Source organism: Aulonocara sp. 'chitande type north' Nkhata Bay, linkage group LG15 (assembly GCF_057382095.1).
Source record: "Aulonocara sp. 'chitande type north' Nkhata Bay isolate Kocher_YH1m ecotype deep benthic linkage group LG15, A_spYH_male_GT1.1, whole genome shotgun sequence".
Lineage (NCBI taxonomy): Eukaryota > Metazoa > Chordata > Actinopteri > Cichliformes > Cichlidae > Aulonocara > Aulonocara sp. 'chitande type north' Nkhata Bay.
In genome coordinates this window covers 22052290-22076069 of record NC_141358.1, presented here as the reverse complement: position 1 = coordinate 22076069, position 23780 = coordinate 22052290, and the positions used below count along the sequence as shown (strand labels likewise).

The 23780-nt window shown below is 41.8% G+C and overlaps 2 protein-coding genes across 5 annotated transcripts; one reads left to right on the top strand and one right to left on the bottom strand.

Moving 5' to 3' along the window:
• Positions 1-328: 328 nt before the first annotated feature.
• LOC147313020 (uncharacterized) lies at positions 329-3238 on the top strand. 3 transcript variants are annotated; one of them, XM_086264971.1, is made up of 5 exons: positions 329-657; positions 1425-1520; positions 2399-2425; positions 2517-2683; positions 2908-3238. In XM_086264971.1, exons 1-5 carry the CDS (start codon positions 615-617, stop codon positions 2914-2916), a joined length of 342 nt encoding a protein of 113 aa, XP_086121097.1. In that variant the 5' UTR covers positions 329-614; the 3' UTR covers positions 2917-3238. The 3 variants fall into 3 exon arrangements, with proteins under 3 accessions (XP_086121097.1, XP_086121096.1, XP_086121095.1); XM_086264970.1 differs by lacking the exon at positions 2908-3238 and having other exon boundaries at positions 1425-2309; positions 2517-2607; XM_086264969.1 differs by lacking the exon at positions 2908-3238 and having other exon boundaries at positions 1425-2425; positions 2517-2638.
• Positions 3239-12332: 9094 nt separating this feature from the next.
• On the bottom strand, positions 12333-21907 carry LOC147313019 (inositol polyphosphate-4-phosphatase type I A-like). 2 transcript variants are annotated; one of them, XM_086264990.1, is made up of 4 exons: positions 21051-21467; positions 14240-20003; positions 13097-13141; positions 12333-12538 (listed from the first exon to the last, which is right to left on the bottom strand). In XM_086264990.1, exons 2-4 carry the CDS (start codon positions 14453-14455, stop codon positions 12446-12448), a joined length of 354 nt encoding a protein of 117 aa, XP_086121116.1. In that variant the 5' UTR covers positions 14456-20003; positions 21051-21467; the 3' UTR covers positions 12333-12445. The 2 variants fall into 2 exon arrangements, with proteins under 2 accessions (XP_086121116.1, XP_086121117.1); XM_086264991.1 differs by having other exon boundaries at positions 12333-20003; positions 21051-21261; positions 21327-21907.
• Between the last annotated feature and the right edge of the window lie 1873 nt (positions 21908-23780).

Below are 23780 nucleotides of genomic sequence, written 5' to 3'. Positions count from 1 at the left end.
ATATGTTGTCAAACAATGGCAGTAAGAAACATAGTGTTAAAATAGCTCTATATAGCATTATCTAATCTTGAGAAGAGGTCAAAGGTCAGTTATGGGGTCTTGCTATATGCTATGAGACAAACATAGCACAGTTGTAAGTATCATAGTTTCTAGGCTCTAAGGCTTTGTCAGTTTAATAGTGAGCTTTACAAGATTGATTTTCGTGCTAAAAGCTGGCACAGAACTAAGTTCGCTTATGACCACTAGAGCTGGAAACAACCTCAAGCAATCCTAAGGCTAATCAGCACGGCTAGCATTGTTAAATGTTGTCATTGCTAACATATAGCTGTTTAACAGCATAGTGAGTAGCGAGAACGCTAAGTTATTGTTAGCTTTTAAAAGAAAAATGTTGGCAACCGTAACCATGGCCTGCGGAGGGTATATAAATGCTGCACAAGGTTCCATTCGTCCCTTTACACTTGCTATTGGACTTGTTTTGACCTGCTCCAACCTCAGCCTGTGGAAAGTTAAGTTTTCGGAAAATATTTACTGAAAGCGGATTTGACTTGCTCGCCACAACAAGTACTTCATCTTTGGATTGTTTGTACTTGTTTTTCATACAGCAAAGCCTGAAGATGGCTCGTCGTGGACTCGACAGCCCCCTGGACTTCGCTGCAGGTACTTTTAACATTTCTTCAGTTATTTTAAGAGCTACTAAATGACTGTAATAATTTAATAAGTTCCAGTGTGAATATCAAGTTTTAATGTTATCAAAATATGCTTATTCCAAGATTTTTCCCCGTAAATTGTTTGTATGCTTTAAATTTTCCGGGAGAGGTGTAGAAATTATTAACGACTGGTGTATGAATTTGAAAAAAAAGGTGTTACTTTGATTTGAAGGCTTCAAATTTGACACTTTTTTAATGATTTGGTTAAAAATAGCTTAACGGACTAAAATTTGTAAAATGCCCCAAAATCAGTCTCTGTGGTAACAGCATCTTCAGCATGTCATGACGTCAGAACACACAGGTGTAAACACACCAGATCCCGGTCCCTTCCTAACATCCTGTTCTTCTTGGATCAAAGGCTTTATTGAAATAAACTATAACTTTTCCCCTGCTACAAAACATGATAATAAAAAATAACAAAAATAAATGAATATAAAAAAGAATATGAAAACAGTAATCATAGTACAGTAGTAATAATGGTATCCTTATGTTATGCCACTACTATATCTTATTATATAGCAGTTAATGATGTGAACTTAGTTGACTTAGCTGTTTTTTGCTTGCATGAACAAGTAGAAGTGTCATTCAGTCTGACATAAATGTAGCCTAAAATGCTTTTCTCTCATCGTCTGCTCAAACTAACAGATGTAGCTCTGTTCCTTTAGCACTTGATGTTTATTACATTCTTAATGTTATTTTAAACTTGTTTCCTCACAGGTCGTCTCGACTACGTGGTTGAGCGTCCTGCAGAAGAAGGCCTTCCAGAGGTCATCAGGATCCTGGATGACTCTGATACCGAGCGTGTCAGTGAAGGTGAGTATGGTGAGTATATCCCTCTCCCATCCTCACGCTCTTCTCCTGAAGCACAGGATCCTGATGACAGTGAAGAGGAAGGTGAGTACCCTCCCTACATACCTGAGGACGTCGAAGAGGTGAGTGAAGACACTGACAATTCCTCTGACTGGAACAACTCAGAAGAGTGGGCCGATTGGCCTAGTGACGACTCGGGGTATGACACCATGGATGAGAGAGCTGATTCCCCTCTCATCCAGGAGCTCCCTCCAGAGCCGTTTTGGCACGATTGGCAACATCCTATTGCTCCAGGTGCTGCCCCGTTCGCCATGCCGCCTTTCGGCCAGGCCAACGCCCCACTCTTCCCGGTTGGTGATCCTTTAGCTTCTCCTGCTTCCTCTGCTCCTCCCTCAGCTGCTTCCTCTCCTGCTCCCTTAGCTGCTTCCTCCCCTGCTCCCTCAGCTCCTTCCTCTCCTGCTCCTTCTTCCGCTACTCTCTCAGCTTCTCCTTCAACCTCAGCTCTCACCTCCTCAGCAAAGAGAAGCGGAGACGACACCTGCACTGATGAGGTAAGTGCAAAGAGGTGCAAGGTAAGTGATGACACGTTTTATGGCCCTTCAACATCCTCGGGTTCTGTTGGTGTCAGACGCTTCTGGGAAAGGCCTTTTAACCTTTCACTTGATGACAGCGACTCTGACTAGATTATGTTAGAACTTGTTTTTAAGCTTTAAATGTTTAAGTTGGCCTTTGCAGTGTTTGTAAATGACTAACATTTTTTTCTCAAGCTCTAGCTCACCATGCAGGACAAAGGTAAGTCCGTACTTAATGTCAACACAAATAAGTAGAAAAGGTTTAAAATGATGTCGTGAACTGACTGTAGTCTCTTGTTTTTACATAAGGTATAGCCTGTGGCTCAGGGATCAGAGGTAAGGTAAAAACACATAACAGAAGAAAAGTAAAGTGAACAACTCTGTGATCTGTGAATTCATGCTTTTCTCTTTGTCTTTTTGTCTTCAGGTGCTTTACACTTGTCCTCTCCCAGCATTCAGCACTTCAGACACTCAACGCCCAGGACGGAGCTAACACAGAGAGATACTCCACCCAGAAGACAGCCTTACCCCAACCCGATGAGAAGGATGGATGACCAAATGACAAACTGGAGAGTGGTGCTGTGTTCCAGCTATGTAAGTTATCACCTCACATTGGCTACAAACTGTCTTGAAGACTAAATCCTTCCAATAGCTGGTGTAAATCATCGTCCTACAGTACTGTAGGTTTAAGTTTAGTTATAGTTATTGTGTGTATATGTTGAGTTTAAAATTGCATTTTAACAACATGCTGCAGCTACCAACAATGGAAATGCTGTTTTGTGTTAAAATGACGTCTTTCTCGTGTTATTGCTTTGCAGGGCAGCTGAGAGTGGACAGAGCTGCACAGAGGACCAAAGATCCACTCTCAGCACTTCATACCTGACTGGCCACAGCACCACCCCTCTTCACCCAGGGTGAGGAGGGCCCTGACCCCACCTGCACAGAGGGAGTTGTGAACATGCACTTCTGTGTCGGTGGGTTTAGGAGCCTCCTCACACTCACACGGATGAAGACTGTCACTGGAAGATGTCTCCATTGCATCAGCAGGACGTAAGCATTTGTATAATATTACAGTTTGTGATGTTTTATACATGTTTTTATTGCTTCACTTCAAACTAGGAGATATAAAATAAACCAGTTTTCATAATATTTTCTGTGTATTTAGTTGTTTTCTTAATAAGTTATTTGGAACATCATTGCAACCTGTCAGCTTTTTATTGGGGATTTATAAAGTTGCTGGTGGCTCAAGTGTGTACAGTGGGGTGTTGTTTTTGTCACATGGTAAAAGTGACCTCATAGGGAGCAAAAAGAACAACTGAACAATTTGGGGATTCACAGACTTTGGTAATCATTAAAAGATGAAGAAAAATAGTTTTATGTGATCAGTTTTAAGTAGTGAGCAGCAATTTAATCAAATGCTGGGATGAAATGGGACAAAAGGGTCATGTGACAGCCACATTAGTTCCCTTCCCTCGTTTAACAATGTGTAAGCAGACTGCTTTAACCTGCAATTTACTGCATGTTATTAGGCTGCATGGTACAACCACAGTCTGCTAACCACCTGTGGTGAGCGAAGGTTTTGAGGCATTGTTCGAACTACTGATGAAGCTTTATCAATGCTTGTTAAGTTTCCCAACCACATTTCATCCCGATGGTCCAAGGCTTACATCTTTATGCTCACAAACGTGCTTCTGTAATTAACCAGTAACAAATGTATTACTTTAAGTTACAGTGTGAGGGGCACTGATGAACATAAATTAGATTTAACTTGATTATGTGTTTAGGTCAAGAGACACAGACCTTCATCTGTAAGAGGCTTTTCTTAAATGTCTGATCACGATGTTTGTGTTTGTCTGCAGCATCACTGCAGCAGAGAGGGTATAACACAAGGCCACAGTCACGTGGTATTCTGTCCTGCTATTAAGTGAATAAAATACTGAAACTCTGGCAGTAGACTGGAGCGAGGCAAAGAGTATGTAAAGGGACAATAAGAGGAAATGATGGGAGAAAAAAAAAAAAAACATACATGTCTGAGAAACAAAGGAAGAAGAAAAATAAAAAAAATGGTGGAAAAAAGGATTAGAGCCTAAATTCTAAAGCTGCAGCTTTGCATGCTGGCAGCTCCAAGATCTCACTGACATGTAATCATAGACTGAATAAACATAGGCCAGTGTGATGTCATTGATTTGTAGACTTTAATTTGTAACAAAGGGCAACCTCTGGGTACACACGACACAACACTGGGAAATATACCATTCACATCTGTGCCAAATTGAAACTCTCAAAACCTAAACTCTGCTGTCAAAACCTAACATTCCTTTGTCAAAATGTAACTGTTGACAAAATGACACATACTTGCATCATATGCAAACACTTACAGATCAGGGGGAGCACAATAGTCTACTTTATATAAAACACTGCAGTCTTTCATTGTTTATTCAGAAGGCATATTTTCAGGAGACACATTTTCAAACAACCAAAACAACAAATAGGCCTACTCAGTATTGTACATTGCAGTACCATGAGAATGGGTGAATGACTGAATGTAGTGTAAAGCACTTTGGGGTCTTTAGGGACTGAGTAAAGCGCTATACAAATGCAGGCCATTTACCATGAATTCAGAGAAAGCAAAAAAACCAAAAAACACCATAATACAGTAATAGAAAAAACACCATACTGTAAACACAAAAAATCATGACAATTGTGCATACGTGGGCTCATGGATCCCGCCGTCTGTTGGCGTCTGGCCACAGGACCTCATCGACATCGCAAGCAATGTCTTCTCTCGCTAGGCACCGGGGAAAATATCCTCTTGCATGTCGAAACCATCCATGGATTGCTGTCACCTGAATGTCGCCGCAGGCCTGTTCCATTGCCTGCAGAAGAGGCATGCGGGCATGTGGTTGGCGGTCATATACACGCCATCTCCAAGCCGAAAAAAATTCCTGTATAGGGTTTAAAAATGGTGAGTAAGGGGCAAGTATACCACTTCAAGTTGGTTGTGGTTGGAGAACCAGGCCTGGACCAGAGCAGCCTGATGGAAACAAACCTGGGCTGATCTGGTCTGTTCTGTACAACTATGTTATGGAGAGCATCTAGAAATGTGAGTATATGTTGGCTGTTGTATGGACCTAGTTTTGCATGATGATGCAGAAGCCCTCAAAGGCTTATGGCGGCACACAATGTGACATTTCCCCTGCGCTGCCCTGGGACGTGCACAATTGCCTTTGACCAATGACATTACGACCCCGTCGTCTTGTTTTGCACAGGTCGAATCCAGCTTCATCAATGAAAATGAATTCATGAGGCTGTGCAACTCCATCCATGGCCAAGAGAACATATTACTGTACTACAGTGCTACACATACAGAACCCCATCACACAGGTACCTGTGTAGCTCTCAGAATGGATCCATGTGGTACTGATATGGTACATATTCAGCTGCTACTGGATTTCACCAATACTGTATTGTACATGTAAAGGACAGTTACACGTACCCGTACATATTCAGCTCAAAGTCCTTTGACCCTGTCACTGTTCCTCTCAAATGGGACTCTGTAGAGCTGCTTCATGGTGATGCTGTGTTTTCCCAAGATGCGTCTGATGGTGGTGATGCTCACATGGTTTATGCTGTTGAACACTTGCCTGTCTGCAAGTATTTGCTTTCGTAGCTGGTGGAGACGGATGGCATTGTCTGCCCTCACTAGGTCCACAACGGCAAGTTCCTGCTGTTGTGTGAACAGGCGTTGGCGTCCTCCCCCAGAAGGTCTTCGAGTCAGTCTAGAGAAATACAACCACATATTGTCATCGCTTTGCTTATTTTTCTTACAGTACTTTACTGTATATACTGTATCATCCACTGTACTTCAATATAAGTAATCATGCTATGTTTCACAGAAACTACCACTTTGGCTGCAAAAGGAGCCTTAGCACCCTGCAATACCCTGTACACTTGATATGGTAATGGTATATACTGTAGAACAGTGCTATAAAAACCATCTGAGTGGAGTAGAAGGTAGAGAGGTGAAGACAGACCTGTTTTCTAGTCGGAATGTTCTTATTACAGATGCCACTGTGAAGCAGCTTAGATGTGGGTGGACTCTCTGCCCAGCTTCCCTCATAGTCAGGCCATGGTTGATGACATGGTCCACCAAAGTTGCTCTTATATCATCAGAAATATGGGTCCGTGCATGGCCTCTTCGACTTCGACCTCGACCTCCTCCTCCTCCTCCTCCTCCTCCTCCTCATCATCATCATCATCCTCCTCCTCCTCCTCCTCTTGCTCTCCCTCCATCCATGCTTGCAAAGTTCTTGAATTGGCTAAACTGAGGGCTTTTTGTAGTTGGCTAATTGGTGTTCAGTTTTACAAGTAAGTGCCTTCAGGTGTGTATTTGAGTGGTTGCAATTACCCAATGTGTTTTGTATTTTGGGTACATGTGTTTTCCAAATGGCACCCTGAAATTTCATTTTGTGAACAAAGTGTCTTATGTATGAAATAGAGTGTAGCATGCAGGACCATGTGTGTTGCATAAAGGAGTAAGTGTGTTGCATAATTGCAACTAGGGTGCAAAGCAGCGCTTTTGTTTAAGGTAGGGGTACATGTGTTTGAGGTATGGTAACAAAAGCTTCAAGTTGTGTTACTTTAGTCTAAGCATGGGTTTGTAGTGTTCAAGCAACGGGCAAAAACTGTAATATCTCAAAAAGTATGAAAGGTATGACCACCAATAGATACAGCTGGCATTAGCACAGGGAGCAGAACAGATTCAAGTTTAAATGGTGGAAATCGGCTGAAAACGGAGGGAGTAGTTAACCAGCAAAGGTCGGAGCAACTAGAATAAGGTAGAATAAAGTTTAAAGAGAAACAGGATCTCAATAGTGTGAATTCACACAATAAACAGAGGAGACAGTTTTCTGGTTGTATGAATCTCAAACATACTGGTTCCAGTCTGAGTACATATACTGGGTAAGTGACCTGGAAACTTACTGGAAGGTGACTCTAACGCATGATAGGTGGAGCAACATGTGAAACCACAGCCCCTAAATGTTTGTTTACACTGTCTTCTTGAAATATCTACTTGTGTGATTGTGTCTTAAAAATGTTCTGTGTCTTTAAAACAGAGAAACCTCTGCTTTTATATGAACTTTTCAGACGACTAAAAAGGACGATAACTAAAAGGTGTTTCTCGTAGTTCTGTCAGTCTGTGATAAATATCTTATAAAAATCATTGATGTGTCACAGCTGTGGCTGTCAAAAATGATCTTAAATAAATACAATGAACTTTGCAAATTCTTCTTTAAGCTGACTGTCCAGAGATAAGCTATCAAACCTGTGATCGATCAATATGCCAGATCTACAAGTTTTTTAACTGAAGGAAAAAAGTGTGTGACTGAGGAAAGTTAGTTTTGCAAAACACCCCAAAAACACATTTTCAAGAAAATGATAAAAGGAATCTTGAGTCTATGTAAACCTGTTTAGAGCAGATGGTTTATTTTTACAAACATATAAACTTCATAGAAAAAGTAAGGAAACTTATATTTGGACAATCAGTTCTTTGCTGTCGCACTTCTTGGCAAAAAATCTTATGCTACTGGAAAGTGTTGGGTCTGCGCTTCCACAGGCCCCGCTGCTTTAGAGACTTATTCCCGTTAATGAAACAAGACGAACAGCTCAACCGGTTTTTCACATGCTAGCAAGGGAAGGATCTCAGAGCAGCCCCTCTGCCCTCGGTGTCAGACCACTACGAAGAACCATCACGCCACAGCAGCCTTTTATTTCTGTGACACACAGTTTACACAAACACCCATTATAAAAAAAAACCTGTGGTTATAAAAGATAAGGCACTTTCATGTATACTTTCAGTTATCTCCTAAAAGCAGGAAAAGTTGATTTCAATCAATAAGAGACCCTCTGACTGAACTGTGCTTTATTTTAGGTCCCCTTCAGATATGCGATAACATGCTAAATGAAATATAACTCTCCAAATGATGCTATAATTGACTCTTGCACACAGGATGTAGGGAAGAAAAGTATTTAAACTTCAGTTTCACGTGGTTATTGCTTCAAGAACGTAAAATATGATTTTGTGAGTTTGAAAACACATAACATTGTGTGCTAAAATCCTTCAATTCAGAGCCTGGAGACATGCTTACAGCTGAGTTTTACTAAAGACATTGCCCATATTAGGAAAGAGACATGTGTTTGGCTTCACTGATTATGTAATTTTCTGGCCCTCTTTCAATGTGACAAATCAAATACAGTCCACTCCGGAGCTGCAGACATTTCACAACTCAGAAACCACAACCGAAAAAAAATCTGCTTGATTTATTTATGCACTTTGTAAAAGACATGATCCACTTTGTCTGACTTTCATTATCTGTATCATTATTATATTATATGTAAACAAGGAAAGCTTTCCCCTCATAGACATAGAAGTACTCCTGATAATTTTATCACAGCTGTGGTAATGTAAGCCACAGCTGGCCAAACAACATGCTAACATGTGAAAAGGAGAATCCACGTCTTCATACACTGAACAAAAATATAAACGCAACACTTTTGTTTTTGCTCCTATTCCCCATGGGATGGACGTAGAGACCTAAAATTCATTCCAGATACACAATATAACCATCCCTCCCAAACAGTGGTCACAAATCAGTCCAAATGTGTGGTAGTGGGCACATCTGCTATATTGAGATAATCCATCCCACCTCACAGGTGTGCCACATCAGGATGCTGATCTGACATCATGAGTAGTGCACAGGTGTACCTCAGACTGCCCACAACAAAAGGCCACCCTGGAATGTGCAGTTTTGTCTCACAGCAAAATGCCACAGATGCCACAAGCAATGAGGGAGCGTGCAATTGGCATGCTGACAGCAGGAATGTCAACCAGATCTGTCGCCCGTGCATTGAATGTTCATTTCTCAACCATAAGCCGTCTCCACAGGCGTTTCAGAGAATATGGCAGCACATCCAACCGGCCTCACAACCGCAGACCTCGTGTAACCACACCAGCCCAGGACCTCCACATCCAGCAGGTTCACCTCGAAGATCGTCTGAGACCAGCCACCCAGACAGCTGCTGGAACAATTGGTTTGCACAACCAAACAATTTCTGCACAAACTGTCAGAAACCGTCTCAGGGACGCTCAACTGCATGCCCGTCGTCCTCATCGGGGTCTTGACCTGACTCCAGCTCGTCGCCGTAACAGACTTGTGTGGGCAAATGCTCACATTCGATGGCGTCTGGCACGTTGGAGAGGTGTGCGCTTCACGGATGAATCATGGTTCACATTGTTCAGGGCAGATGGCAGCTGAGAATGTCCCAGTTCTTGCATGGCCAGCATACTCACCGGACATGTCACCCATTGAGCATGTTCGGGATGTGCTTGACCGGCGTATACGACAGCGTGTACCAGTTCCCACGAATATCCAACAACCTCGCACAGCCATTGAAGTGGAGTGGACCAACATTCCACAGGCCACAATTGACAATCTGATAGACTCCATGCGACGATGTGTTGCACTGCATGAGGCAAATGGTGGTCACACCAGATACTGACCGGTTCTGGGTCCCCAGACCCCCAATAGTGCAAAAAACTGCACATTCCAGGGTGGCCTTTTGTTGTGGGCAGTCTGAGGTACACCTGTGCACTACTCATGATGTCAGATCAGCATCCTGATGTGGCACACCTGCGAGGTGGGGTGGATTATCTCAATATAGCAGATGTGCCCACTACCACACATTTGGACTGATTTGTGACCACTGTTTGGGAGGGATGGTTATATTGTGTATCTGGAATGAATTTTAGGTCTCTACGTCCATCCCATGGGGAATGGGAGCAGTAACAAAGGTGTTGCGTTTATATTTTTGTTGAGTGTATATAAATTAAAGTTGAAAATAAAATAACTGTACAACAAAATACACAATACATAATATAGAACTATATAAGAATGTATGAAGAAATCTAAATATAAATAAATATATACACAATAACAGCAGCTGTACAAGTATTAACCGGAAATGAAGAATATAGTGACCAGTGTTGTGCAAAACCAAAGTCCAGAAAGTCCAGTGTGTGTGTAAGAACCACATGTGTGGGTCAGTACTGTGTGGTGGTGTGATTGAGAGACCGTATCGCCTGCGGGAAGAAGCTCCTCCTCAGTCTCTCTGTGTTGGTCTTCAGGGAGCGGAATCACTTTCCTGACCTCAACAGAGAGAACAGTCTGTTGTTGGGATGGCTGAGGTCCTTCACGATCTTCCTGGCCTTGGTCCAGCACCGCCTGCTGTAGACTGAGTGCAGGTCAGGGAGCTCGGAGCGGATGGTGCGCTCAGCTGACCGCACAACCCTCTGTAGAGCTCGTCTGTCCTGCATGGTGCTGTTCCCGAACCAGGTTAAGATGTTTCCCGCCAGGATGCTCTCTATGGTGCACGAGTAAAAGTTCCTGAGCACCTTGGAGGGCAGTTGGAAGTCTCTCAAGCGTCTGAGGTGGTAGAGACGCTGTCGGGCCTTTTTCACCACGGTGTTGATGTGACAGGACCATGACAGGTCCTGCGCGATGTGAACTCCGAGGTATTTGAAGCTGTCCACTCTCTCCACTGGGCACTCGTTGATGACGGGGGTCTGGTAGTTCCTCTCCTGCTTAGTGCTGAAGTCCACTATCAGCTCCTTTGTCTTACTGACGTTTAGAAGGAGGTTGTTCCTCTGGCACCAGTTCTCCAGATTCCTAATCTCCTTCAGGTAGGCCGTCTCGTTGTTATCAGAGATCAGGCCCACCACGACGGTGTCGTCAGCAAACTTGATGATGGTGGTGGAGCTGGTAGTGGCCACACAGTCATATGTGTACAAAGAGTACAGCAGGGGGCTCAGAACACACCCCTGGGGGGCTCCAGTGCTGAGAGTGGTGGAGGCTGAGACATGTCCGCCCATCCTTACTGCCTGTGGTCTGCCAGTTAGGAAGTTGGAGATCCACTGACACATAGATGAGCTGAGTCCCAGATGCTCCAGCTTGGTGGTAAGTGTGGAGGGAATTATGGTATTAAATGCAGAGCTGTAGTCTATGAAGAGCATTTTAACATAATTCCCCCTTCTAGTGTCCAAGTGAGTGAGTGATGTGTGGAGGAGATGAGAGATGGCATCGTCTGTGGAACGATTTGGACGGTAAGCGAACTGTAGTGGGTCCAGTGTGTCTGATAGTGAAGAAATGATGAAGTCTCTGACCAGGCGTTCAAAGCACTTCATCACTACTGAGGTGAGGGCTACAGGGCGATAGTCATTGAGAGAAGCAGGGTGGGGTTTCTTCGGGACAGGAACAATGATGGACTCTTTGAAGCATGTGGGGATCACCGACTGAGATAAAGAGATGTTGAATATCTCAGTGAATATCTAATTTGTGCTTTGGACTGTCACCAGATTTCTTCTAGAAGTTTCTTGCCAGTCAGCAACTATCTTGGCAACACCACTTGAGTTTGTGTGTTGCATGCTAACATCCTTATCATATGTGTAATAATACTAAAGCGTCATCTTATGCACACACAAAAAACAAATATGGCTCCTTCGTGCAGGGTTTTCTGGTATGTTCATTTATGCTTCCCAATTAAAAAAAAAAAAGAAAAAAAAAAAAGAAAAAGCAAAGTTCTTGCTTCTCAGCCACTGCGGCCACATCCTCACCGTTTTTTTAGGCAGTTATATAAACATACTGTGAGTGAGTCATAAGCTTAAATACAATAGTTGAAGGAACAAAAACTTAATGTTTAAAAATACCAGTCAAATCTGATTAAAGTAAATAAATAATAAGTATACAATGTAGTTTTAAGACTTCTCAATGTTTCGTAACATTAATGTTCTATGAACTCGTGAGTCCAGAAATCTGAATGTCATGAAAAGTATTTATTATTCGTGTATTATTATTTTACAATACAAGGTTGTTTTTTTCCTGATACTTCATGCAAACCACATTTCTCCAGGCCTGTCCTAATCAGCTTACTCAGTATCACTAGATCCAATGCTGCTCCTCCAGCAGAGCACACAAAAGTAGGAGAGACCAGAGATGCCATGGCTTAGTTAGGAGACTGTTTGCTTCAAGGCCACTAGAGGGTGCTGCCATAAAACTACAATAAATGAATTGACCTTTTGACCTGCTCACACTCTTTTATGCAAAACCCTGCTGATGACACACACACACACACACACACACACACACACTCTAGGTCTGACCAACCGTCTCCACCGTGGGCAAAAAGATGACAGTCAATAAAATTCTAAAATTTTATTTATAAACACAATGAATAGTAGTTAAAAGTCCAGTGTCCCATTTAGGTACAAAGTAAAAACACACAGTCCAAGGCCAGAGCCAGCTATGCCACAAAGCCAGTTGCACTCCACACGTTGTTCACTTCAACAGGGGTAGCAATTGTCCTCTGAGACCCACCACCCTGTAAGTAGAAAGCCTGCACAGAGCGACAAAATAAGACAATTCACTATATAATTCACAGCCCATCCATCCCAAACATATCAGATCATTAGAGGTTTTGTCACATTACATACCTGCACTGAGAGACAAAATAACACAGCAGTGTTTGTAATGTGGGCTATAAGTAGACTAGCATATCAGTGCAATCAATTACACCTGCCTCCAATTAGTCCAGCCCTTTTACAGTCATTGACTGGGTGAGAAAACACGAGCAAATCAACCCAAGAGACAAGCAGGAAGACTCTCTGAAGGCTCCTGTGGCTGCACAGGCAGTCTTACAATTACGAGGTTGGAGAGTTGTTGTTTCAAAATGTTCACACTGATTTCACATGCTCATTAACTCACAACCAGCTGACCATATATATTTCTGCTGCTGAGCTGCTTTTTGATGGAGATTTTCTGAATTTATTTTGCTACCATAAGAGCAGACTCCATGCTGAAAGCATGTGCACTGTCACTTGCAATGAGTGGCACTAATGACGCTAAATTTAATTACAGGTCATGGACAGCCTTCATAAATGCTCATATTACTCACCCACACTGACTTCCAGCACAGGTTCATCTGGGTCCTGACTATTTCCTGCAAAGTAACACAAACGTCATCAGAACATTAAGTCAGAGAAACAACATTTGGAGCTTTTGTACATGATAAATTATACTGCAGTAGTAAAACAAAGTCAAGCAGCAGTACATTTATTAAAATCACCTTCAGCTGTAATATTTAAACTGATTTAGTGTCAATTTAGATTATGTTTAGATTAAAATGAAACTAGTACCCTTGTAATGTCTTTTTAAATTAGAGGTAAATATTTGTATATTTTTTACATAATATAATTATATTTACTGGATTTTCTCTCTATTGTAGTTTAGTATTATAGTTATTACTTGTTTTTTATTGACTTGTCTTGTTTTTACAATGATTTGCTCTGAATGCAGCCTTTAAAGAAAAGACTATCTGTTCAGTAACTATCCATCAGACTGGGTCCATGTTACCAGCCAAATGGGTAATAATTAAAGTAAGTTTTGAATTACGTATATTTGGGTGTTTAGGTGACACTTTTGCAAAAAATATATATATAATTAGGTTTAAAAGAACTAAACATGTATGTATTTAAAAACAATAAGTGTGTTAGAATTACTACAGCAACAGGTTGTAGCTCACTGTACTATTTTTGAGCACAACTTTGGTGCTTTTGCCTCATTTTTAAATCAGTGATCCCAGTAGCACAGTCTAAGCAGAGACCTCAGTGCTTGGCAAACAATCAATAGAATCAATATAATTATTAAAAAGAAACAAAATAAATGCCAACCATATAAAAAAAAAAAACATAAACTTAAGGAAAAAACTAAACTTGATTTTGTGTCTTTAGGCTATTGTTAACAGCAAGCATGAGGTTAGTGCATATGTATTATTATTGGAAAGATTACTGCAAAGAAAAAAAGGTTGAACCAGGAGGGGGCGATATTGCTCTTCTTACCATGAGTTACATGCAGGCTATTACTTACCATGTCACTCACATTTATTTCACAAAACAGCTGAACCCACTTAATTCGATTTAATTGTATTTATGCAGAGCTGAATCACAACAACAGTCTCCTCGAGGTGGTATAGATTGTAAGGTAGAAAGTCTACAATTAAAAAGAAAAAACCTCAATACAGTGGGAAGGAACAACTCACTTTTAACAGGAAGCACCCTCTGGCAGAACCACGGTCAGGGAGGGGCGGCCCGCTGCGACCCTTTGGGGATGAGGAGACGAAAAAGGGGACAAAAGACACACTGTGGACGAGAGCCAGAGATGAACAAGAACTAATTATTGAATGCAGAGAGGTGTATAAACACATGGTGGGAATCCCCCAGCAGGGTAGTCCCAGGGTAACTAAGGGAGGATTCATGGTCACCTGATTCAGCCCTAGCTATATGCGTTGGCAAAAAGGTAACTTTGAAACTTAATCTTAAAAGTAGAGATAGTGTCCGTCTCCTGCATTCAAACTGGGAGCTGGTTCCACAGAAGGATGATCCCCTTCTACTTCTAAATATCCTAAAAACCACAAGGAAGCCCACAGTCTGAGAGCAAACTATCAAACTACGAGGTCTTTAAAATAAGATGATTATTCAAGACCTCATGTGTGATGGGAAGGATTCTGAATTTGATGCTGGACCCACAAATCATAAAAGAGAAACACTAACTCACACACACCAGAAAGTGCCAAGAATTATAATTATATGTAATTTAGTTTTGCGTTCCTTTATAATGCTTTCAACTATACAAATAAGACACTTCATGGGGGCGCCTGAGCCTTGTAGACACAACAAATACTGAACAAACCTCATGCGCCCTGTTGTTGACAAAACGATAAAAATGAATGTGTACTTCTGTCTTATTTAGGTCATTTTTGTAGTTTTTGTAGACAGACTACTGTAATTTCTCAATAAAATGTCGCTTATTATCGCTCACTCTCAAGAACAAAAACGTGAGTAATTTCCCAGTAGCTCACCATATTTGGGATCTTCTAACATCCACACTTCATGTTTAAACGGTGGTGCGGAGGCGGTGTACCGTCGCAGGCCGGATGTAGCATTCAGCGCGGTGTGCCTTTTTTTCAGTTGCTAAGCAACAGATTTGTCCCGCCCCTTTCGTTATGACGGGGCGGGCCAGTCCTTTGACTGGTGACGTTACAAAGAAACGTCAGGTGACGTTACAAAGAAACCTTAAACCGACCTTATATATAGACCTGGCTGTTCAGTTGAAACGCATTCACACAGCGGGACAGCAGCGCTTTAAACGTTCAAACACGGAGTTTAACACAAAACAACATTTTAGACATAAAAAACAAAAAAGTGAAATGGCAAGCTCGAACTGTAACACAATGACAAATGATGAAACAGTTCAGACCAATGGGGATAATTCTACAGTACATGCTTTGGTATCCCTCTTGAATAACTTGTTCAGTAGTTTTTCGATCAAGCAGTGGGGAGAGCTTATCTCAGGCTATCCGGATTGCTTCACCGCTAAGCGGCTTGTAGGTTTTGTAGAGGACGTAATGGACCTGTGTGAACAGTCAGTAGCAGTATCACCACTGAGGTCTTCCCAGAACTGCCCTGTACATGAAAATTGTTCTGTCCACACCACTACTGGCAAAACGGTTTTGTCACGTGTGAAATTTTTGGACGATTCTGCTGAGCAGGAGTTTGATACAGCACAGAATATAGATGCTAACAGCCAAGAAACAGCTAACACAGAAGAAAGCTGTCAAAATGCTGACCAACACAGTGCTGCAAAAGCAGAAAACAATCCAATTCCAGATCCCCAGCAGCAGAAATCCTGTGTTGAACATGAAGCCAGCATCCCACCGTTAACAAACGTAAGTCAAACGGAGTCATATAAAAAGATACAGCATCACAGATCTTCTGTAGACTGTGAGCCACCTGAAAAAACCTTAGACTTTGAAAGATGGTTAGAGACATTAATTCAGGCTGTGCTTTCAAAGCTTGGTAAACTTTTAAAGTGCCCTCATTCTCACCAAAAACGTTTGTTGGATCTACTCTTGGACAAATTCAAGGGGATGGATTTGCATTTAGACCGAAAAGTGCAGAATTATTTTGACTGCATTGCTAATGCGATTTTCACTGATATTTGTGACAAATTACATGAATTGTCACTAATATCATTGGAAATGGGGAGGAGTGGGGAGGAGGATTCAATGAATTTAATGGAACAACCAATATTTAATATCATAACTACTTCAGTATTCCAAGAACACCTGTTGGCAGTAACAGTTACTGATAGACTGGAATCATATGAAAAGAAAGAAAGATGCAGACTTTCAGTGGAAATCTTTGTGGAAGGACTGATTTCCCAGGTTTCAAAAAAATCAGGCACAGTCTTCAGCATTGAAAGTGCTGAAGCTATCTCCAACCGGCTTACCATGAAAATCTGGACTGAAATCAGGGCCAGATACGACAAAATCCCACCAGAGAAGTTCAAGAAACTCAGCGAGAGGGTTTACAAATCCCTCTGTAAAAGATGGAAGCATGCAGCGGTTATGGTGACAATCTTGCAATTAAACTTCCAAGATCTTGATGAAGATATTGTTAAAACTTTCAAAAGAAAGATATTCCCAGAACCAAGTTGCATATCTAAGTGCTTCTCATCGGTGCGTGCATTTTTTGGGAGGTGTAAGGGAAGAAACAAAGTTTCCACTTTATAGTGACATCGTGATATCAACAGCAAAATATTTTCTAAAACTCACTGGACACTTTAAATGAGCTAGTTTTACATTTAGATCAGATCAAGTCATTTTTGAAATCCCCAGGAATGGTCGCGGCAGATGGCCACCCCGCCCTGAGCCTGGTTCTGTCGAAGGTTTCTTCCTCTTAAAAGGGAGTTTTTCCTTCCCACTGTCGCCTCGTGCTTGCTCAGAGGGGTTTGTTCTTTTGGGGTTTTCTTTTTAATACTGTAAGTTGTTACCTTACAGTGTGAAGCACCTTGAAAACACCATTGTTTCCTTTGGTGCTATACAGATTGAAGTGACTTGCACTGATAACATAACTAAGCTGGGACTTTAATTTAACATCAATAAAATTATAAAAATATTACATCTTGATTTCTGCTTGTTTTCATTGTCTGTGACTTAATGAATACAAATGTGTAATTTAACAGATTCTTTCTTTATGTTAGTCTGACCGGTGATTCCACGTTGGCCTTAGGTGTTGGCGCGGATACGCTGCAGCCCCTGAGCCATTAATGGCCCAGCACACTACAGTAAAAACAAAACAACAGCCATCTGTCCAACTAGGAAAGGAAAATAATAAACTGCCTCCTTGGAGGCAACCTGACTCAAAACAGTTGCAGTCCAACTCAGACCGACTGCAATCACTCTCAGGCAGATTGATGAAGATCTGCAAATAACTGTTGTCTAATTTATAAACGCAGACAGATTGCCAACACGTCTGTTCACAATAGAGGACTGTACTTACATGGTTGCAAACTGGTTGTTATCTTGCTTATATGAAAACATTGCTTTGGAGCAATGAAACTCAAACACATTCATTTTTAAAATGCTTCAAAATGAAATTTTGAAGCATTTGGCTTTATGCTTTGAAAGTGCCGTTGTGAGTGGGAGTGTGAAATCCTTACTTGATGTGTTCCCTTTGCCTTTACTGTTTTCAGTTTTATCAGTTTTCAGTTTTATTTGTCATATGCAAGTTAGCACAGGGTCAACATTGCAATGAAATGTGTTTGACGAGCAGCAGTCACTCAGCAGCATGGTACAGTAGAAGAAAATATAATAAAATATAATAAAATAAAATAAAAAATAGAAAAATAGTAAAGAGCAAAATATTTGAAAGACGTGGTAAAAGAGAAAAGATGACTAAATATATATATATGTATCTATAAATATATGTACACTAGTGATTAAATAAGAAAATCTTGAAAAGAAATATGACGGGAGGTCAGATGGGATATTGCACAGGAATGAGCAGCAGAAAATTACAGTATTACTCAGACTTTTAATAGTCATATTGTCAGTTTTGGCCGACGGTCATGGGTCACTTCCACTAAAATAGCACGAGACTGGAGTAAAATGTACTTTATTAATGAGAACACATGGTGATACAGCAAAGAATCCAACCCTTCTGAAAAGCAAATGGCTTCCTGTTATACTCTACCTGATTCAGGTGAGCATCTGGAATAGACCAAGTCTGGGGGTCAGCAAACCAAAGGGAAACAAAACCCTCCCCATAAGAAAACCACTACAATATAACCAACACGATATAACACATCATAGACATATGAAGATTTGTAACAAGTCCTATAAATAACTCCATAACATATAAACTTCAGTCTCTTCTATATACATTAAAACAGCGGTCCCCAACCTTTTTTGCGCCACGGACCGGTTTATGCCCGACAATATTTTCACGGACCGGCCTTTAAGGTGTCACAGATAAATACAACAAAATAAAACTAGTACCGATACCGGAAAAAAAGAAGATTTATTCATAACACACGTGAAAGACCCAGGAAAACAGAGTTAACGATAAAAACGATAACAAAATAACGATAAAAAACGATAAAAACTCTGAAAACCATACATTTCACACCCGAGCCTCATCTCTCGACCAAACGACGGTCCGTGGCCCGGCGGTTGGGGACCGCTGCATTAAAACACCTTAACCACAGTTAGGTTTCAGCCCTCGCTGACTCAGAACAAAGTAAGACAATCAGAGTTCGATTGGTTTTTACTTGTGCAGGGGAAGCCTGGTCGGATTCTCAGAGTTGCAAGCTCTACACCCAAACTCAGACAACTCCAACTCCAGCCTCCACTCGCAGCCTTTTATTGAATGAAAACAGTTACACAACCGCCCATTGTAAACCCCATATGTTGTGTGGTAAAAGCTAAGGCACTGTGTGTGTGTGTGTGTGTGTGTGTGTGTGTGTGTGTATGTGTGTCTGTATACGTGACTTCCTGCTTACAAACGTTTTAACCGCATCTCTAGTCATAAAAGGGTCATCTCCCCTCAACCTCGTATATGGCTTAACCTCTCTAACAGTCCACCATTTACATGGTGAGCCCATAAAGGGCAGGAAGTGAACATTCCTTACCAAATAAGGAAACCAGAATCTTACATAGATTGTGCCTGCAGTTGAAAACTATAGCTAGTAACATCCCCAACATCCTACATGTGGGGGAGGAACAGAAAATATCTGAACATACAGTTCAAGACAAGGTCCAAGCACAATAATGACAACTTTTAACAAAATCACTCCAACACACACTCCCCTAGCCTGGCACATTGGTTTTCTCCAGGAGCTCATAAGCAGGTGATTGAGCTGCTTTTACTCTTTACAAAGTGAGTACTGTTAACACTTCTCTTTTTACATATACAACTAATTTAGGTTACAGACAAATGATTAAATGTGAACAGCTCTAACACGGGTTCTTTTCCTGACACAGGTAGGATGGCCAGTCCCCCTGTCTCTTCACCTTTAACGAGTCACTTAATTAACAACCCAAAAAGCCTAATAAAGAATCACAATCAACCAGTGTGTGTTTTTCTTCATTACGGTTTTTAAATACAAATCAGTCAGTCAATTAATAAAAATACAAGTAAGGGTAATGGAACCCCTGGTCTCCATTACACACATAAATACCATAAAGACACTAAGTCGTAGAGCTCTGAACTCCTTGCTTCTATGATATTTACACTTCTTCTTGGCCTTCTCCTTCACTCTGAGTCACTCCAGGATAAACGCATCAGCTCAGACATACAATAATTAAAATATGTGTAGGTGACCGTTTGGCAGAAGACGATGTCGAGGCGGTACTGCAGTGACACGTCCGTGGCTATCGTCGGGGCGGTGTCCTGCATCAGAAGGAAGTCAATAGACTTCTTGGCTTTGTTGCTCATCATGGCGCTGTAGTCCGTGGGCGTGGCCTGCAAAAAGTGTAAATAAACCATCAGAGACCAAACACAAATATGCCTTCCAACCACTAGTTTAGACAACATCTTGCAAAGAGTGTGTATTTCAGAGTGCAGTTGTTTTTAAATTTGACAGAAACAGAAATAAAGACGGAAGAGAAGGACAACAGGGAAAGCAGAAGCACCGACACACTGAAATCTTTTAGGGTCAAGCTCCAGAACTAGCCACAAATCCTGCTGGAAAGAACCTAAAAATACTTAAAAATACTTGCAGAGATCGAATGGAGCCGTTAACTCAAAAGCCTGGTGTCAGGCATGTTCTTTAATAAATAAGAAACGAGCTGATATGTTACAGACCCCAGTCTTTACGTAAAGAAAAAGCTGACATTTAGAGCGGTCTCGCAGCAGATTTTAAAACAGTGACACTGATTTGTGGGGTTTTTGGGCACAAATTTGAACCTTTTTGTTTTATCCATGTCCTTGAACACAGCTCGTGACTTGGGCGCTTTCATATGTACCGATTCATTTAGGTTTGTGCACTGAGGCCAGATTTAGGTATTAAAAACGAGTCAGTCATAACACTTCTTACATTAGTTAAAAAGCTGAGCTTACACTAAACCAACATTTAAATTTCCCCTTGTGGGACTAATAAAGGTATATCATATCATATCATATCATATCATTACTAAAGTATTGCTGCAACATTGTAAAGACAAAGATGACACACAGACCAGACATAAAACACTGAACACTTTTTAAAGACGAGTCATTTAAGAGTATTTTCTCATAGAATAAAGTCGGCTGATATGGTGAAGGAAAAATCTGCTCACGAATCCTCCAACTTCTTAAAAGTAAGGAGTGACCTGAGCTGGAAATCAACATGAGAGGGATGACTCAAGAAGAAGAAGAAGCAACAAGAAAAGAAAAACAGAGTTCAGAGTGTAGTTAAGATATCAAGCTGTATCCACAATGTGTGCCAAGAAACTAAGCTTGTCTGTTGTCATGCTAAAGAAATAAAAAATCTGGAATCAGAAAACAGCCAATAACTGCTGATCAACTCACCCACTCCTCTTCGTGCCAGTCCACGTGCAGTGACGACTGGCTGTTGTGACCGCTGTACTTTGCTCTCAGCGTATCCTGGTCATTGCGGAGCACTACTTGTTCAGACTCAGCGGAAGGAGAAGCTTTGGTTGCGATGTACTCGTACTGCGTTCAGGGCCTAAATAGCTGAAGCTAGCAGCTTGCAGCCGCACACTGCCACCAGCTGACGGGTCTGAAAGGAAGAGGGTATGAATGAAATATGAAGCGTCCCCACGTAACGTCAAACACTTTTAGTACCTTGTCAACCAGACTGGCGAGCGTCCACTCCAGTCCGCTGGCCGATTGGTCTTTGGCAGCTTGAGACAGCCTCTCTGCGTAATAGCTGACCTGAGTCTTCAGCGTGTTGACGTAGGCGATGATCTCTTTGGCTCGGACAGTGTCCTGGGGTATGTGGATGATGACTGAGCTGGAGAGGGCACTACTGCAGGGAACAAAGACACACCGACACATCTGTATCCGAGCTGGGACTGAGGACACTCACCAGCCACTTTATTAGGTACATGTGTTCAAAAGCTTGTGGCAGCAATTTAGTGCATTTAGTCAAATAAAGACAATAGAGTGGCCTGCAGGTGTATATTTTTGTAATGTTTCTGTCTTATGCCTGAAATATGCTTCAGCAGGAAATATACGCTGTAACTGGAAACAACAGCGTGATGGACCGGTTTAGTGTTAAGAGGTGTTACATCTGAAGTTAGAACGTAAATTTCCTGCAGAAATCTAAATCAAGCTTCAGAGGTACTGTTCCAAAAATATAGGGAGGGACGTTACCCACCAGATGTAAAAACAAACACTGTCTGCATGCACATGCCTGCTCTCAATGAGCCTAATCGTGGCTGCAAGTCACCGGGCCGTTTAACCTGCAGTTAATTGCAAAGGTAAGAAGTACATGGAAATACTGTTAAATGCTGTTGCTGAGGACGTGAATTTAAATTGTTACTCAATGCTGATACTTTATGTAGCTTTCTTACAGTATTTTCCAGATTCCGGTAATAAACAGAGTCAGATTTAGGGAGACTAGTCTTCTTCTTCTGGCATTTAAGGCTGAACGGGGAGTTGTGGTATAAAAACGTATAGTTTTGTAAAGTTGGCACAGTTGCTCAAATTAGCCAAGCATGATCGACCTTTTTAATCCCCAACCTGCTGGCAGAAATGTCCACCTATTAAAAAACACATATCTCTCTTCAGAACTATGACGCCTAAATAAAAAAAACTTAGTTTATATGGTGAAAAATTATTTGAGAGAATCTTGAAGAGCTGCTGCTCCTCCACATCGAAAGGAGCCAGATGAGGTGGTTCGGGCAACTGACAAGGATGCCCCCTGGATACCTCCTGGGCGAGGTTTTCCGGGCAGACCCAGGACACGCTGGAGAGATTATATCTCTCGGCTGGCCTGGGAACGCCTTGGTGTTCCCCCGGATAAGCTGGAGGAGGTGGCTGGGGAGAGAGGTCTGGGCTTCTCTGCTTGGGCTGCTGCCCCCGCGACCCGGCTCCGGATAAAGTGGAAGAAAATGGATGGATGAATGAATCTTGAAAATGAACAAGTCTTCCAGTACAGAGTAAAATGTGAGAGTGAAAATATTGCGTGTACTTAAAACCCCTGGAGGGTCTTGGGTCGATTTGTGGCTATTTTCAAATTTTGATTACATGCCATTTGCACAGTGTTGAATGGACTATAGCCAAATTCTCCAAAAAAAAAGTTTGATATGATTTTATTTCAAAATTCAAGTCTGACTTCCTTCAATTAGCTTCAGTGGCTAAGCTACAGACAAACTTACACTATTGTGCTTAGTGGTCGATTTGTGCCCCATTGAAACCCATTATAAACGCTATTTTTCACTGCAAATTAATTACGGTCAAAGGGATCGTTGATGTTTAGCGTTCATTTGTAATTCAGTTGTAATTTTTTTATTTGTCCACCGGGTGGCGCCCTTGCTCCACATTTGACCCCGGGCTGGAAAACAGCGGGCTGCTTAGATAGACCTGCGGGAAATGAAGCCTCATTTCCGGCGTGCAGCAGCGGCTTCGCCCGCTGATCAGGCGGGACAATTTTTTGGTCCCTAGGACCGTGAGAGGGTGCTTTTTTTTTTTTTAGTCAACAGGAAATGACATATTTGTTGTCACGTGGTATCGGGCGTGTGTGCTGGAAAAACGGGTCCCCGGTGATCGTGCCCCGGTAACAATGGCGTGTCCAGCGGGGTGGCCTGGGGGGGCACAGGCCACCCCCCAAACCAGACTGGCCACCCCAGGTGCCACCCCAAAGGCAAAACAATAAAATTCAATCAAATATCAAATGTCCGATTATGTTTTCACGGTGACGCTCAGATATCCGAGTGTAAGTGAATGCAGCATCGCTTCTGCGCTATGCGCATCACGTTAGCAAAGGTAGGAGAGCCAAGCGCAAGATGGCACTGCAGGAAACAATTTCTCGGTGAAAGAAAATGAGGACAGAATAAATGTCCCGGTAAGTAATATCAAGTTTGTTGAGTTTAGTAAACTTCGGTGAAATTAGAATACCAAGGAAAAAAATAACACTTAAAGAATTATTGCAGCTGTGGAATATTTCAGACAGTATGCTACTGAGGGCAGCTAACATAAGAGTTATGCGTTATAAGATATAATCTAAGTCGTAACATTGCTGTATGGAGCTGCAGATTTGGTTGCAGGTTAACATAGCTGGACTGGCCATCGGGC